Here is a 14,589-nt window from a genome sequence, read left to right on the forward strand (position 1 = left end):
GAGAACATGTGAACATGTTGAGATGGGATTCAGACCCCAAACTGCATCGTTCCACTCCCATTGCTAAATCATTTTTTTTCACAATTAATTCATAAACCTTGTGATTCACTTTAATGCTAAACAAGCTATTTAAGTAAAGACAGTTTGTTCTGCGGCATCGTTGACCAGTATTAGTTTTCCAGAACTCTTTTATTGATATTACACAAGGATCGCTTGCTGTAAGTATTATACATCTCAGAACCCATTAAAAGCTAAAACTCCAGAAATGCACGGACTTGGCTTATTGGATCATCTGTGAATCGTCGTTGTCGATATCAGAAGCTATCCTCTGTGCCATCTGATGGAGGATAGCACTGTGGACGCCGCGCTGACCGACGAGCAGAACGAGGACCCGTCTGGAGCGGCACACTGCCACGCCACGGCCGGGCCTCGGCTTCGTGCGGAGGTCCATCGAGCGATCACCGGGCGTGCCCATGTTGTCCCGGATGACTGAGCACTGCATTCCGCCGAGAGTAAGGCCTTGGGTCTGAATGGCCTCTCGGTCACCTGTCAGCAAAGTCTTCACTTCTTGACGGGTCAGGTGTTCCAGCCAGCCCCATCGTTTGGCGGCCAAAACCTTACGTCGGCGAAGGTTCACAATCGCCCAGTCAGCATACTGCCCCTCCGACAGCACGGTGTCCGCGTAGTCCCGCCAGCTGACCGCTGACATTTCTGCGGAGATGTGGAAGAAAGAGCTCTTCTATGAGGGTTTCAGTCATCTCCCCGCCATTAACCGTGTTAAGGTCCTTTGTCAAAGACTCCATACTAATTAACAGGCAGTCGTTCATCAGAAACGTTTCGTACACTATATACTGACTTTACAAGCCATATTAAATAACTCAAATCTTATAATCTTACGTTGTACATACAGGAGTGGATTAACTTCTCTGGAGGCCCTAGACTGATAGTTGTTTTTGAGATACTTCGAATTTTTTACAAGTAAATTAATTTAGTCAAATGCCTACACTGTTTACACTATGCAACGAATATTGATTTTTTTTTTAATTTGTTATATATTATTAACGAATGTACGTCATTAGTAAATATATTAGTAAAATTGAAGGGCTCCTACCAGCCTGAGATGATGTGGAACAACTGTACCAAAATTTTACGAAATCGTTATTTTTTTTAGCATTTTTTCAAATTAGTAACGTGCGTTCCTGAGCGCTGCTGTCTACTCTTAAATACCGAAAAAACGTTTAGGATTTTCCATTAACCATCGTACAAAAAATGCGCTACAAATTCTCGAGTGGATAAATCAACCAGCGACAGCGAATTGGCTCATTTCCTTCCAAATTTATCTGGCGTGTTGCTGTTTGATCACCAGAGGGCAAGCTCTGCTCATCTTTCATTCCACCTTTCAAAATAAATGATCCACTTACTGGAGTATTAATGGTCTTGATGTCGCCTTGTATTCTTCTTGAATATTTTCCTACGGTGTTATAGATTACTACAGACAATGGGGGTTTGGTATGAAATTTAAACGCAAAATTCTCAGGTATTTGATCATTTAATCAACTATTGTTTTTATATTTACTGTAGGACATATCTATATCAGTTGATGAATTCATTTAATTAAATAGCCCATTTCAAGGCTCATTTCCTGGTATATGGATTAGAGCCAGATGGTATTTTCTTATAGTTCCTAGTATGTGTTCCACCATAACAGACCACTTGGTAGACCACCAGGCACCAAAGAAGCAGGATTTAAACCAGAAAAGATGTATCATGATATGGGGTTGCTGCTTTAGCAAGCTGACCAAATCATTTGATGGAAGACTCCTATATACTCCATACCTTTTGATACTGAGGAATAGGTCCATAACTTCTGTACTCCAAATACTTACAGTATAACAATGTATCTGAAAGTAGTGAGGGGCACCATCCCAGTAGCCATGCTGCAGTTATGGACTGAGTGGCTTCCGCCTGCGGGTGCAGACTGTTAATTTGAGGGGGCCAGGTGTGCAATAAAAACCAACAGTGTTTTTTTAATGGCATGAATATAATCGAAATAAAATTTGATGTTTGTGAAATTATTTCAGATCACTTTGCATTTGATATAGAATTTCTATTTAAGTACCAATTGACTTGTAAATTGCATGCTTTGTTCTATTAACTGATCTGCAGATTTGATAACCCTCATTATAATCATAACCCTGTAGTAGAATGCAGGACATTTGATTTTTTTCTAACAGACTGTTATCCCTGTCTGTATTCTGAGTGAGTACAGGGATTTTCTGTGAAGAAGAGCCGACTGCAACATGTCGCTCTAACGAAACATCTTTCTGTCTGCATTCGTTACTGTGAATGATGTGATTCACAGTGGATACTTAGTTTCAGCATTTCACTACCTTGTCATGTTCAAAGTGATCCAGTCGTCTTTGTGAATGTATTTCTTCTCTCAACTTAATAGTTGAAGTTCAAATATTACTTTATTTGTACCCGTAGGTAGATTTGGTTTGCAGTGAATAGTCCTCATCCATAGACACACGTTACAGACAGACACTTATCACATCTCCTCCATCTTACAACACAGGCAACTTATGACAATAACTATAAAAAAGAACACAATAAATGCCATTTAAGTACAATAATATACAATATGCCTTAGGACTGAGTTAGTTATTTGCTTCAGCTGTCTGATATACAGGGACTCCAGAGTAACTTGTGTCTCACCAATCTGTCTACTATCAATTAATCTTATTCGGATCACAAAGGTGTAGTTCTGATATGGCACGATATAGCACAAGGTAACAGTGTGGTGTGTGATGGTTAGCACCGGCCTCATACCCCTGGCACCGGAGTTCTCTACCATGGGTCTATGTGCGTGGAATTTGCATGTTCTCCGTGTCATCGTGGGGTTTCCTCCAGGTACTCTGGTTTCCCCTCACAGTCCAAAGATATGCTGAGGTTGATCTGAGTTACCAGATTCAGGGTTGCCAATTTCGGTCAGCTGGCTGGCGTGAGATTTTTGATTCCAGACATGCATTTATACCTATGTAACAGTTTTATTCCTTTATAATTAGTCTGTAGGGTTTGCAAACTACTCCAACGGTTTTGACGTAGCTAACTTTAAGTTTATAATGGAATAATATTAATTTGCCTTATGATGTTTTGTGTGAGTGTGAGAGTCTGGGAGCGTGAGTGTCACGCCTGATGCGTGAGAGTTGCCAGCCCTGCAGATTGCTCGTAGGTGTGAATGTAAGTGTGCCCTATAATGGGTTGGCAGTTTGACACCCTCTCCTGTATTATTCCCTGCCTCCTGGATAGGTTCTGGACCCCCGCTACCTTAAACAAGAGGTTAAAGAAAATGGATGGATGGATGGATGGATGGCATAATGCAGACTGACGGTAAAATGCTCTTGAGTTGTGATTTCTAACTTCTGTATCCCATACTCTATGATGGAGACTGTCAATTTCTTGGAGCCTACCGACAACATGGGTTTAAAATTGAGCAGGGGGTGTTCTACGAAACAGTATTTCTCAGATAACTGGGTTAACTTAGGATAGAAGTCGTGATTGTCCAATAGGAATGCTCCTTACCTAAACTCTTGTCGGACGAGCATTACTTCTGGAATAAGTTAACCCAACCAACTTAGAAATTCTACTTCGTGGAACACCCCCTTGTCAGATAAAAAAGGAGAGCTTTTTTTGTTTGTTTTTAGTGGGGAGAGCGGGAAAACAGTAATTTTCAAAGTGTTTCAAAGAAGCTCTGTCCGGAATAAAAGAATGCTGCCTTATTTCGCTTTTATTATTGTTGTTGTTAAGAAAATCAGTAGCCGGGATTATTATTATTATCACTGTTATGATAATAATAATTATTATTATTATTAAAATAATAATAATAATAAGGAAAGGGGCTCCCGTGCCCCCGCGCCATGGTGGCTCGCGGCGCCGGCCTCCCATGCGCCAAGATGGCTCTCTCTCTTCCCCCTGCGCGCGGTGAGCACCGACTTCCCGTGGTTGGTTTCTCCGCCTGCGACGTCATCCCCTCGTGACTCTCCGCAGCCATATTGAGGTACGATCACTTTTGTTTTTTTACGGGTTCGGTGGATGTTGCCCTTCTCCCGTTAAGTGGGATTTTTTTTCCCCTGTGTTTTTTAGGATCATATATATGTCAGCGTGACATTCGGGGCGCGGCGTCACAGGGAGCTTGGCTGCGGTTCCGGCTGGCTGGCGATCTCTCTCCCTGTGTGTTTGTCTCCGATTCGCGCTACGTCCTTCTGTCAGCTGGAAGTGAGGAAGCGGACGGCATATCGCGTTGGTGAGTTTCTATAGCCTCCCCCTTCCCCAAAATCTGCGTGGGATCTCTCTGCATTTCGCTCCGCTGGTTTCGTGGCATTGCGCCGTGCTTCAATAGCTCCGCATTCTGCTGCCTGTCGCCCCCCGCCTGCCTGCTCACCTGTCCCATGTTATTGGATGGATAGCTGGCTCGGTTCGTCTTCGGTTCTGAGCGGAGCGGCTTCGTCCGCCAGCACCCCGTAGGTTTTCCGGCCGACGGCCTTATTAAAAACCCAGACCACGTCTCTGCTGTGCGGACGTCCTTTTGCGCGTTTTCTGGTTTTTGAAGGCTGCCTACGGGACGCGGACTGTCCACTGGCACTGCCAGGCTTGCCGCTTATTGCCGAGCTCCATGCGTATCCGACATTTATACGTTTGCTTATGTGTAATGCAGCCGGATTGCTTTAAACAGGGCAATCGCCTACCTCGGATTTCGAGCGATTAGGTTGTAATAATCAAAACTGTCTGCCAACTACTTCTTCCTTTTTTTTTTTTGTCATGACAACGGTTGTATTACAAAAACGAGCAGTTGTGTGCTAAAAGCTGGTTATAAATCTCTCATTCAGCGTCCAGCAGTCCAGTATGGCTTCACGGAAGAAGGTGCTGCTCAAAGTTATCATCTTGGGAGACTCTGGGTGAGTTATGTCCCGCATTTTATGCGTGTTGTAAGACGCTGTATTCTGCTATATTCATATATGTGAGTTTGACTTGATATTTTATCACCTGTTACGTATTACTGTTAGGCTGGTTCTTTCAACAGTGAATTATGGTTGTACCCACTGAGTATCTTAGTTAAGTAGTTCATGATATTGTACCTAGTCACCTTGTACCCTGGACTTGGACCCTATGCCTTCAGTTCCTTGTGCGTGTCTAAACAAGGTGCCACTAGTTGTTCTTTATGCTGTTCTGTATATCTCACTTTGTCTCCTTGATAAGCGTTGGCAAGACCTCTCTGATGAACCAGTATGTGAACAAAAAGTTCAGCAACCAGTACAAGGCCACGATCGGCGCTGACTTCCTCACCAAAGAGGTCATGGTTGATGACAGGCTGGTCACTATGCAGGTCTGTTTCTCTCTTCCCTCCCCTTCTGCCTCTTTATTGTTTACTGCTTCCCTGCCCATAAGAGAGAGGGGGGCATCTTGCAAAGTGTTTTTTCCTGTTCATTTACGTGTCCCCTCATTCATATAATACCAGAAGGGTGCCTCGGGATGAGCAGATACCAAAGATGCCCTTCGATTGTGCAAGAACTAATGTGACTCTGAGCTGTCTTCTCACATGCCAGATATGGGACACTGCAGGACAGGAGCGCTTCCAGTCACTGGGCGTGGCTTTTTACCGTGGGGCCGACTGCTGTGTGCTGGTGTATGACGTCACCGCACCCAACACCTTTAAAACCCTGGACAGCTGGAGGGATGAGTTCCTGATCCAAGCCAGTCCCCGTGACCCTGAGAACTTCCCATTCGTGGTGCTAGGCAACAAGATTGACTTGGAAAATAGGCAGGTCTGTGCAGGAACCCTGGGCTGGGTGACGGGTTCTTAGGAAAGGTGTGCCCATGCCAGGTGACCTTGGGTTTTTAAGTTGCTAATGTCTGTGTTTGTGGTATATTCACCTCAGAGGGAAGAATATAATTGAATTAAATTGCATATGATTGCTCTGTATTAACGGGACTTTTGAAAGTGGTCAGTTAATGGTATGAATCTTGAATTATAATCGTCACTCAACTAGATCTCTCTCTAACTAAACATCGGTACATTTCTGTACCATTTTTTTATATGCTAAGGCAGAGAATACCTCCTCTTCCATTCGTTACGTACCTGAAGAGGTTAACGGACAATAATGGGCTGGGCAGTTGAATCAGCAATGTGACTTTTCTCGCCGCAGGTAACTACGAAGCGAGCTCAGGCATGGTGTCAGAGTAAGAACGGCATCCCGTACTTCGAAACCAGTGCCAAAGAGGCCATCAATGTGGACCAGGCATTCCAAACGATTGCCCGTAACGCTCTCAAACAGGTACAATGTTTCTCTCCGCCTGTAGGTGTCTCTGTTTGCAACAGGTGGGGCAGGCATCAACCCCTCCCTGGTAAATGCTTGCTTCATGCTTGTAGGAGTTTTAGACAAATATTCTGAGGGCAGAAGGAACAGTGATTGGTTCTCTTTCTGAACCAATCAGATTGTAGAAGAGGTGGGACCAAGATATCTGATTGGTTCAGGGAGATAATCATTTTCCTTTTCTACTCATAAAATTGTTGTGAAAGTAAAACTCCCATGAGCTCCCTTCTCCCCCATCTAGGAGTCAGAGGTGGAGACATACGATTTCCCTGATCAGATCAAACTGAGGGATGACAAGCCAGTGTCCTCCAGCGATGGCTGCGGTTGCTGAGAGTGCAGAAGATGGGAGATTGAGAGAGCAGGGCGAGGGATGTAGGGTGTATCATGCAGGTGGACACCATTAATGTTTTCCTGATACATGGTTCCACATCAAAACGGTGCAGTTTTTTTTATTTTTTTTTTTTTTTTATTAATCTTTCCCAAAACTTGACACTCTTGGCAAGAACTGAAACGATAGAGAGAAAATCCTCAATTGGCCTTCTCTTTCCACGTCACTCACAAGGTGATTACATCCGAGAAATACAAAACATACAACCTGAATCATGAAACTGTCTGTGGTTTCCATCACCGGTGAGGACTTCTTTCCTCCCTCATTTGCTCGGCTCTTGCAGCCCACTGAGTGCTGTATCAGTATCCATGGTGCCAGTAGGCCCCCCCTCGCCGCCACCCTCCCCCATCACTGTGTCTTTTCATCTACCCACTTCTCTGCCGTTTCTTCCTTTGTCACACACAACCGTCGGAGTGGCTGGGAGACCGATTCTCGGCTTTCTGAACGTCCCCACAGACGCACTAGAATAGTAGCTATCTGTCCTCAAGCACTTCACACGCCAGTGTGACCATCGCATGCTGTATAAAGGAGAAAAATTATATATATACTCACCGGGAAAGAGGTTTTTGGAGTGTAGCTTGTCAGACCTGTGTGACAGCAGTGTGTGAAGTTCTTCTGTAGGAGCATCGGGGGCTCTGCTGGGAGGAGGAGCAGAGAGTGTAGCCTCACTGTGAGCATTAAAGCGAGCCAGCGGCAGGGTAGCGAGGATGGACCTGTACCACTTGCAGCCAAAGTGAGACTTTTATTCTAGGTTCTATTGCCCACTTAGTGCAGTGACCTCTGGTTTAAATCTCACCCGCTGGTCAGCTTGCGCTCCTTCTCCGCCTCTGCTCCCTCGTCTCTCCACTTCAGTCCGGTCTTGACACCCGAGCTAAAGTACACACTGAAGTTTCCCCTTTTTTTTTGCCAAATTGCTGGTCCTGTCCTCTCTGGGATTTGACAAACCACGGTGGCTATTTCCCCTGCCTTGCTTCCCTTATTCTGATGTGGCGGACAGCTAGTGAAACCGGAACGGAGTTGCTGCTGTGGCTGAGGTCTGAGCAGAGAGCAGAAGTCCGATTTCACCCTGCGCTTGCAGACAGCTCTCCTTACCTTGTTTTGTATCTGTGTAGTTACTGTATATCTAAATCTGTATTGATTTTATATATGCCGATATAAAAAAAAGAATCCAAATTAAACTATTGTATGCATTAAAACCCCCTTTACCTTTTTGGCTGACCTGCCATGTTATATCACCTGTTAATATAATTTCCATGACAAAGCAAGTTAAATAAAAAGGTACATTTATGATTCGTTTGTCAAGTGCTTTATGAACGTCTTGTAATTTTCCAGCTTACTATTTGGTTCTAGGTCATCTGGTCACCTGTGACCGTCACATTGTGTTTTAATACATGGTATAGTCAATGTACACAATAGACCTGTAGTTCGAGATTAGTGTCAAAATAATTCCACGGCTTTGCCTGACCAGATTTATCAGCTAATTTCCTCTATATTCTGGATATGGCTTCACTAGTGAAGTGTCAAAAAAACAGTACAGGACTTCATATTTGTGGTATTGTTCTTCAACAGCTTCCTCAAGACTTCTGTGCTTTGAATCACAATTTCTATTTATACCTAATGCAGTTGTCAGGGACAGGCCCTCTTGGTGTTAGTCATTTTAAAATTGGCTGGCTGGCCACATTTAATCTGGCGGTAGCTAGCAGATGTACTTGGTTATTATTGTGATCCGTATCTGTTATGATTAGCAGCCAATTTTGGGTAGCGATTTAGCTTTTGTACAATGCTATCGCTGCCAAAGCCAATGTCCCTCCATGAGCTTTATGGCCGGTTAAAATTTTTTAGCAAGAGTCAATGCTGCGCTAATGCAGTGGACCAGGCTGCTTTTCCGGTGCTGGACTCAGAGTCTGTTTCGCGGTAGGGCTTCCATCATGCTGCTTGTATTCTGCGGGAGTGGTGACTGTGCAGTCTGCAGCAAGAGGAAATGAAAACGGGGGGGGGGGGGTGGGCGAGGGCAGTGCAGGGACCAGATGTGGTAACATCGCTTATAGTCCTTTTCATCCATGCTGGGGATCAATGGATAACGGCCTGCTACTGGCAAAAAGGGCCGTTGTAAGGCTTATTTCAACATAGAGGGAAGACCCGCTGTCTCAGTAACCTCTGCATGCCTTCTCTTTGCTCCACCGAAGACGGGTACTGTGTGGCTGTCATCCACACACTCACACCCAGCTGTCATGAGGATGTGTAGGACGGGGAGGGGTCCGGCGTTGGCTCCACCCCCTCTGGCATGCATGTGATTTCCAACATTAAGGATCGGCATATTCTCATCCTTAAGGAAACTACTGGTGTAAGAGTCCCATGACGCCCTGTCCTCCTGCAGTTCGCTTGTACCACACGCAGCGCCACCGGCTTAGGCTCAGAAAATACAGACAGAAGCCAGATCCCCTTTGCCTTTAATGCTGACCTACATAAACACAACATACATACAGTATAATCGTACAGAGACCGCCTGTCTCTAAACAAAAACGTCTCTCTCAATCAGTCCAAAGAGTGGCTGCTTTCATGTCCACGCTGATGTCGTTAGCTAGTCTTCCTGCCACTTTACTACACAGGGATGAGCGAGAGTGTTTGTAAGTGTCCATCAAAGTAGCGGCAGTACTTTAATCTGAAGAGATGTGAAATATTAGCTTGTGGCAGGTGAATTCTTATGCCTTTATTCATTTTTACAGAGTGTAAGAAAGGGAATCGCTGGCTTGGGTCAAACAGTGATGCCATGTCCAGTTGTTGCAGTGCCATGTAAGTCCTTTCTTGCTTATCCTGGTAAAGACCACCGTAGAGGGGTGACCAAGGGTGGCTAAATGGAGTTGTACTTCAGCCGCTGACCCCCCTCCCAGCCAGCTTCGTCGACCAGCGAAGCAGGCCGCCCATGTCCCCAGACGGGCACTTTTCTTAGTCCATGTATGAGGTGTCCATGCCCTCCGCCTCTGGGTGCAGCAGCCGACTGGCCAGACGCTCAATGTCATCCAGGCTGAGCTGCCGGAGGGAGCGTTCGTAATCCTCGGAGGAGAAACAGAGAGGAGCTGCAGGTTAGTGACCAGTCCGGAGCCCAGCCCCAGGCCTCACTGTGCACTGAGGATACTGTACTTTACCCTGTTCAGGAAGCGTTGTGCCCATGGTGATATCAGGATGACACGGCAGAGTACTGGGGGCCGAGACAGCCTGTTCACAGAAGTGAGCTGGGGGAGGGGTGTAGATTTAATACCTTGATAACCTGCTCCTGCACCTTAGCTGCATCCGTAGGACTGAAATGTCTGGCCAACACCACAGAGAGGGCCTGCCACACCCCGCCGCCGCATCCTCCACCACCTCCGGAGCCCCCGGCTGTCCCTGCCCTTTCTCCCGTGGGCCGCACTACCAGATTGAGCTTGGCGTCTGCTCCAATGGAGTAATCACTTAACCGGTGCTCATCTGAGGAGACACATCAGGAGGAGGACAATGCCGGTAGATGTGAGCCAAGTGGCACACGAGGGCAATAGGACCCAGAGGGCACCATAATGATCCTTACCTGCCAGAGACTTCCCTTTGTAAAGCAGCCGCTGCTGACCGGGGGGGATATTCAGACGGTCCGAGATGAGCTCCTTCACCGTCGACACCTTTTCGTCCTCTGTGACCTGCAGTTCAGACACGTCTGTAAGCATCCTCCACCTTCACGGTAGGACACGCATTCCCAGCTCTGACTGATAACGTGCAACTGATGTCATAATTAGTACTGCCGACAATTCACCATACTGTCCCGCGGTGTGTGCGGTGAAATGTGACAACAGTATGCTATTTTATAGGAGTCACGGGAAAGAATTCTCACCTCCTCATGTCTGAGATTTTAAAGAACAGGGGAAAAATTGGGGGGGGTCTGTCTTTAAAAATCTGTATGAAATGGGGGAAGCATAATTTCATCTGAGACTCAATGGGGCAGTTAAGACTCGGGGAAGAGAGCTTTCCAGGGATATGAGATACACGGATGTGTACTTTGAAGCAGCAGTATGAAAATATGCATGGGGTGGGGAGGTTGGTCAGAACAAGTTTAAAACTGAAATGTGTATCTGAAATCGCATACTTGTTTGCTGTGTAGTAGAGGAAATGAGCAGTATGTCCGAATGCTCCGTATGTATGAGACAGTAGGAGAATGGTACCCAGATGACATACTACATTCTGTGAAATTCTGAAGTGTGCAACTGATGGACGCTATACTATCCCACGAGGAATTGTCAAGATGGCAGAGGAAGTGCTGTCTCTGTACAGATTTAAGTGGAAAACAACAACCAGTTTACTTGAATATGCATTTTTTTTTTCGTTGACGGTTTATATCAGTTTTCTACTTTTGTGGGGGGTCAAGCTGTGTCACTGGTAAACATCCAGGTCAAGTGATATGCATGATGGCGACTGCAATGTGTCCGAATGCATGCATACATACAGTACATATTGCAAAGCTTACGTCTTTGGGGGAAAAAAAAACAATTTGAAAGGCATAATTTCAACAGGCACCCAATGTGAAAGTTGCAGGGAATTGATATCTCTGCCGGAGAAGCTCAGTCTTCGCATCCTGCTTGCACAGACAGGGAGTATAAGTGGCCCATAATGGTATGTAGGCGTAGGGGCAAGTTTTGACACCAGGGTAAATACACATCACGTAACTGCAAGGAGTCAATTATTCATGAACGTAGGTACATTTTGAACACTTGCCCCCCCACTCTGCCAGAGAAAACAAGGCTGTACAGTAAGAAATCATAGTTTCATAGGTTACATGCAGGACATCTAGATGCTAATGCAAATTAATACCAGTGTACTGGCCTACAGTTTATATGTATTGGAAGGGTGGGCTGGAGTGATACAGGAATACAGGAACAACAGTTTGCTTGTGACCAATGTCATAACGTCTTGCATTTTTTGGTAGCAAACAGATCAAGCATGTAAAAGGATGATTACATACACAGTTTATATGCAGGACTGCACATTTATGCTGGAAGAAGCATTTTTAAAATTAATACTGTAACCAAATTATACTTTACAGTACTTGGTCGATAAGTCTCATTGTATGGTTTAGTCCTTTCTATGTGTAAAACTGCAAGGGTCAGCAATAATTGCTTAAGACTACAAAATCTGTAAAGGTGGCCAAATAATCTGTTTAAATTGTGCTCTATCACTAATCTTATTGTAAAATTCTTACAGTGTCTTTAAGATAATTGAAAAGGTCTATTTTATGGGGCAGACTGGTAGCTCTGAGGCTAGGGATCTGTACCTGCAGCTGGAAGGTTTTTAGTTTAAATCCTATAAATGCCAGGAGTGATCATACTTCGTTGGGCCCTTGAGCAAGGCTCTTAACCTGCAATTGCTTTGTCCTGGGTATGAGGTTAATCTACATCCAGCCAAGTAAGCAGGTTCCCCAACTTACAGGGAAAAACCTGGGGGTTGGTGGCAGGATTAGCACTCCAGCCAACAGGTGTGGCAACGCACTGTAATCAATGCATGCTCCTTACCACTCCTATATTATGTAAGCTGAGTATAGACTACAAGCTTGGTGGTCAGTCCCAGTCATTCCTGTTGTTTCTAAATATCCTTCGTAATGTGATGGCCTGAATGGTATCATCCCTGTATCGTATCCCTACAAACGGTGCATTAATATTAAACATGGTATGATACAGCCAACTTAAACAGAATGGCCAGTTTAAACACATCAGCTTGAATAAGCACTATTCTTATAGTACTACACCTGCAGCTACAGCAGCATGTTATTCTCCCCATAAACACTAATGAAACAGCCATTGAATACATGTAAACGGCCACTGTATTTATTTAACCAAGTCTGTATCAATGTCTTGTTAATGTAGACATAAAAAGTACTGTTAGTTCTTCCTCTTCGGCGCCACTGCTTAGATGAAATGTAGCTTATTATCATTATAATGACATTGACATTTTAAAATGTCGATAAATTGCTCTAAACACATTTAACCAAAGGTCCACAGGTCTAGATGTGGTCCAAACCAGTCATTCTCAAAGCCGCTGACTCAGAAGCGCTGGAGAGTAGCCTGACCACGGTAATCTCAACCTGGTTTGGTAACTGCTCTGCCCTGGAGCGTGAGGCTCTGCAGAGGGTCGAACGTCGGGCCAAACGCATTTGTAAGGGCTGATCAGCCCTCCCTGCTGGACATTTACCTCAGGAGCAGAGCAGCCAAAATCTTTATTTGATCTGTGTTGCACAGATCTGGTCTCTTTTTTTTTTTACTGTATAACATTTATGACATTTTTATATTATTACTTTTAGCATCTTTTTAAGGTCTTTTTGCTTTCACTACATCTGTGGCCAAGATGACCACCTTGCACTTCCCAGCAGGGTACGGTCTGACACCATGCCATTCATGTGATGAATAAAAGCCTGGAAGCCTTGACCATGTACTGTTATCGACTGTTAGACTAAGTCATACATTTTGTATTTCAGCAGAACAGACATTCTCATTTTCCTGTTACACATTCCGCAATGTGACATGTTAAAGATCATAAACAGGCTTTGAATAACAAGACTCCCTATTAATGCACCATGTAACAATGAACACTAACCTGAGAATATTGGATCCGACAGAGTAACTATGTCAACGTAACAAATTTGATGTGTGATATTTAGTCCCAGTAATACTGGAATCATCTTTAAAATGTGCCTTGTAAGCCCGGTAATGAGGCCAGAACAATGACAGTTACCCAGCTCCACAAGATGTACCATCATACTTAGGCAGAACACATGAGCCCAGGGTGACAAAGACAAGTCACAATTAGTTCATCAGGCCACTGGCACCTCTCTAGAATGTTCTACAAAAAAGTGAGTAAAACCGGGAACTCCAAATCCCACAAAGCTAGCCAATGCCCACGGGAGTCGCATGCCCAAATATTATATGCAATGCTTCAACCTGTGCTCAAATTGTGTGCAGGTGATCAAAACGTGACCAGAGTTCGAGATAATTAACGGTTCTGACCATATTATAATGCAGGCAATAATAACATTACTTTTATATGTCTTACGTTAAATGCTACTACGAAATGGACATTTAAAGGTTGTGATATACGTTACAGGAGTGGCGTGGTACTCGTATCCAGTACTCGGGGTACCCCAGCTTTGTGCCCTGTGTTTCATGGTATACTACACTGCCCCCAGGCGATGTTGTATTTTTCCTAATCGCGGTGCGTAGTTCTTACAGAAGTGGCTTAAATTGTCATTAACGTCAATTATCCGAAAGCAGGACACCACAATAAACGTGGCACCCGAGTGTCGCCGAGGCAGCCTCAATGTCGAGCGCATTTCCAAGAGTTAGCCAGTTAGCTGCTGTTAGCGGCGCCCCGCACGATGCCAGTCCGTTTAAAACAGAATGGAGAGCCGGGACGCAAGTTGAAACGCGAACCGGAAGCCTGTCTACCCTCTCATAGAAAACTTTATATTGACATACAGTCACACATACGCGCAGGTCACGCTTGGCACTAAGGGAGCAGAAGGCCGCACTAATCCCCGGACTTTCCTAGCGCGTTGCAAAGGAAACGTGAAGCAGCCAGATGGGCAGAGCCACGACACGCCGCGCCTTCACCTTACCTGCAGGCTACATTCCTTCCCTTGAAGTGGCTTCACCGTGAGAATCATTTTATCATTCGGACCCTTTCACAAATGTCAGAGAGCACGACCCGTTAAGGCGAATGTGTTGATTCTGTGATTTATCAGCATCGGACGTCAGGTCCGGTAACGTAACGCCTAACAGCGGCGCCACTGAGCACGAATACTGTGGGCTGCTGATGCGC

General features: G+C 45.0%; 3 protein-coding genes across 4 annotated transcripts; 1 reads left to right on the forward strand and 2 right to left on the reverse strand.

Annotated features, from left to right (window-relative positions):
- Positions 1 to 170: 170 nt before the first annotated feature.
- LOC125712135 (profilin-2-like) lies at positions 171 to 1,340 on the reverse strand. Its single transcript, XM_048981835.1, has 2 exons — positions 1,112 to 1,340; positions 171 to 711 (listed from the first exon to the last, which is right to left on the reverse strand). Exon 2 carries the CDS (start codon positions 707 to 709, stop codon positions 281 to 283), a length of 429 nt encoding a protein of 142 aa, XP_048837792.1. The 5' UTR covers positions 710 to 711; positions 1,112 to 1,340; the 3' UTR covers positions 171 to 280.
- Positions 1,341 to 4,056: 2,716 nt separating this feature from the next.
- rab7b (RAB7b, member RAS oncogene family) lies at positions 4,057 to 8,046 on the forward strand. Of its 2 annotated transcripts, none has more exons than XM_048981806.1 (6): positions 4,057 to 4,303; positions 4,887 to 4,955; positions 5,257 to 5,383; positions 5,604 to 5,822; positions 6,204 to 6,332; positions 6,613 to 8,046. In XM_048981806.1, exons 2-6 carry the CDS (start codon positions 4,903 to 4,905, stop codon positions 6,700 to 6,702), a joined length of 618 nt encoding a protein of 205 aa, XP_048837763.1. In that variant the 5' UTR covers positions 4,057 to 4,303; positions 4,887 to 4,902; the 3' UTR covers positions 6,703 to 8,046. The 2 variants fall into 2 exon arrangements, with proteins under 2 accessions (XP_048837763.1, XP_048837755.1); XM_048981798.1 differs by lacking the exon at positions 4,057 to 4,303 and adding an exon at positions 4,356 to 4,520.
- A 1,146-nt stretch (positions 8,047 to 9,192) lies between these two features.
- Positions 9,193 to 14,573, reverse strand: ubl4a (ubiquitin like 4A). The gene is made up of 4 exons (XM_048981819.1): positions 14,387 to 14,573; positions 10,322 to 10,427; positions 10,019 to 10,224; positions 9,193 to 9,813 (listed from the first exon to the last, which is right to left on the reverse strand). Exons 1-4 carry the CDS (start codon positions 14,432 to 14,434, stop codon positions 9,706 to 9,708), a joined length of 468 nt encoding a protein of 155 aa, XP_048837776.1. The 5' UTR covers positions 14,435 to 14,573; the 3' UTR covers positions 9,193 to 9,705.
- Positions 14,574 to 14,589: the final 16 nt, after the last annotated feature.

Source organism: Brienomyrus brachyistius, chromosome 2, assembly GCF_023856365.1.
Source record: "Brienomyrus brachyistius isolate T26 chromosome 2, BBRACH_0.4, whole genome shotgun sequence".
NCBI classification, from domain to species: Eukaryota; Metazoa; Chordata; class Actinopteri; order Osteoglossiformes; family Mormyridae; genus Brienomyrus; species Brienomyrus brachyistius.

Coding starts and splice junctions, on each gene's coding strand:
- LOC125712135 (XM_048981835.1), bottom strand. CDS start 709: ATGTCAGCGGTCAGCTGGCGGGACTACGCGGACACCGTGCTGTCGGAG.
- rab7b (XM_048981798.1), top strand. CDS start 4,459: ATGGATAGCTGGCTCGGTTCGTCTTCGGTTCTGAGCGGAGCGGCTTCG. Junction 4,521..4,886: donor GCTTCGTCCGCCAGCACCCC/GTAGGTTTTCCG, acceptor TCTCTCATTCAG/CGTCCAGCAGTCCAGTATGG. Junction 5,384..5,603: donor ACAGGCTGGTCACTATGCAG/GTCTGTTTCTCT, acceptor CTCACATGCCAG/ATATGGGACACTGCAGGACA.
- ubl4a (XM_048981819.1), bottom strand. CDS start 14,434: ATGATTCTCACGGTGAAGCCACTTCAAGGGAAGGAATGTAGCCTGCAG. Junction 10,428..14,386: donor GGAAGGAATGTAGCCTGCAG/GTAAGGTGAAGG, acceptor TCTGAACTGCAG/GTCACAGAGGACGAAAAGGT. Junction 10,225..10,321: donor CAAAGGGAAGTCTCTGGCAG/GTAAGGATCATT, acceptor GTGTCTCCTCAG/ATGAGCACCGGTTAAGTGAT.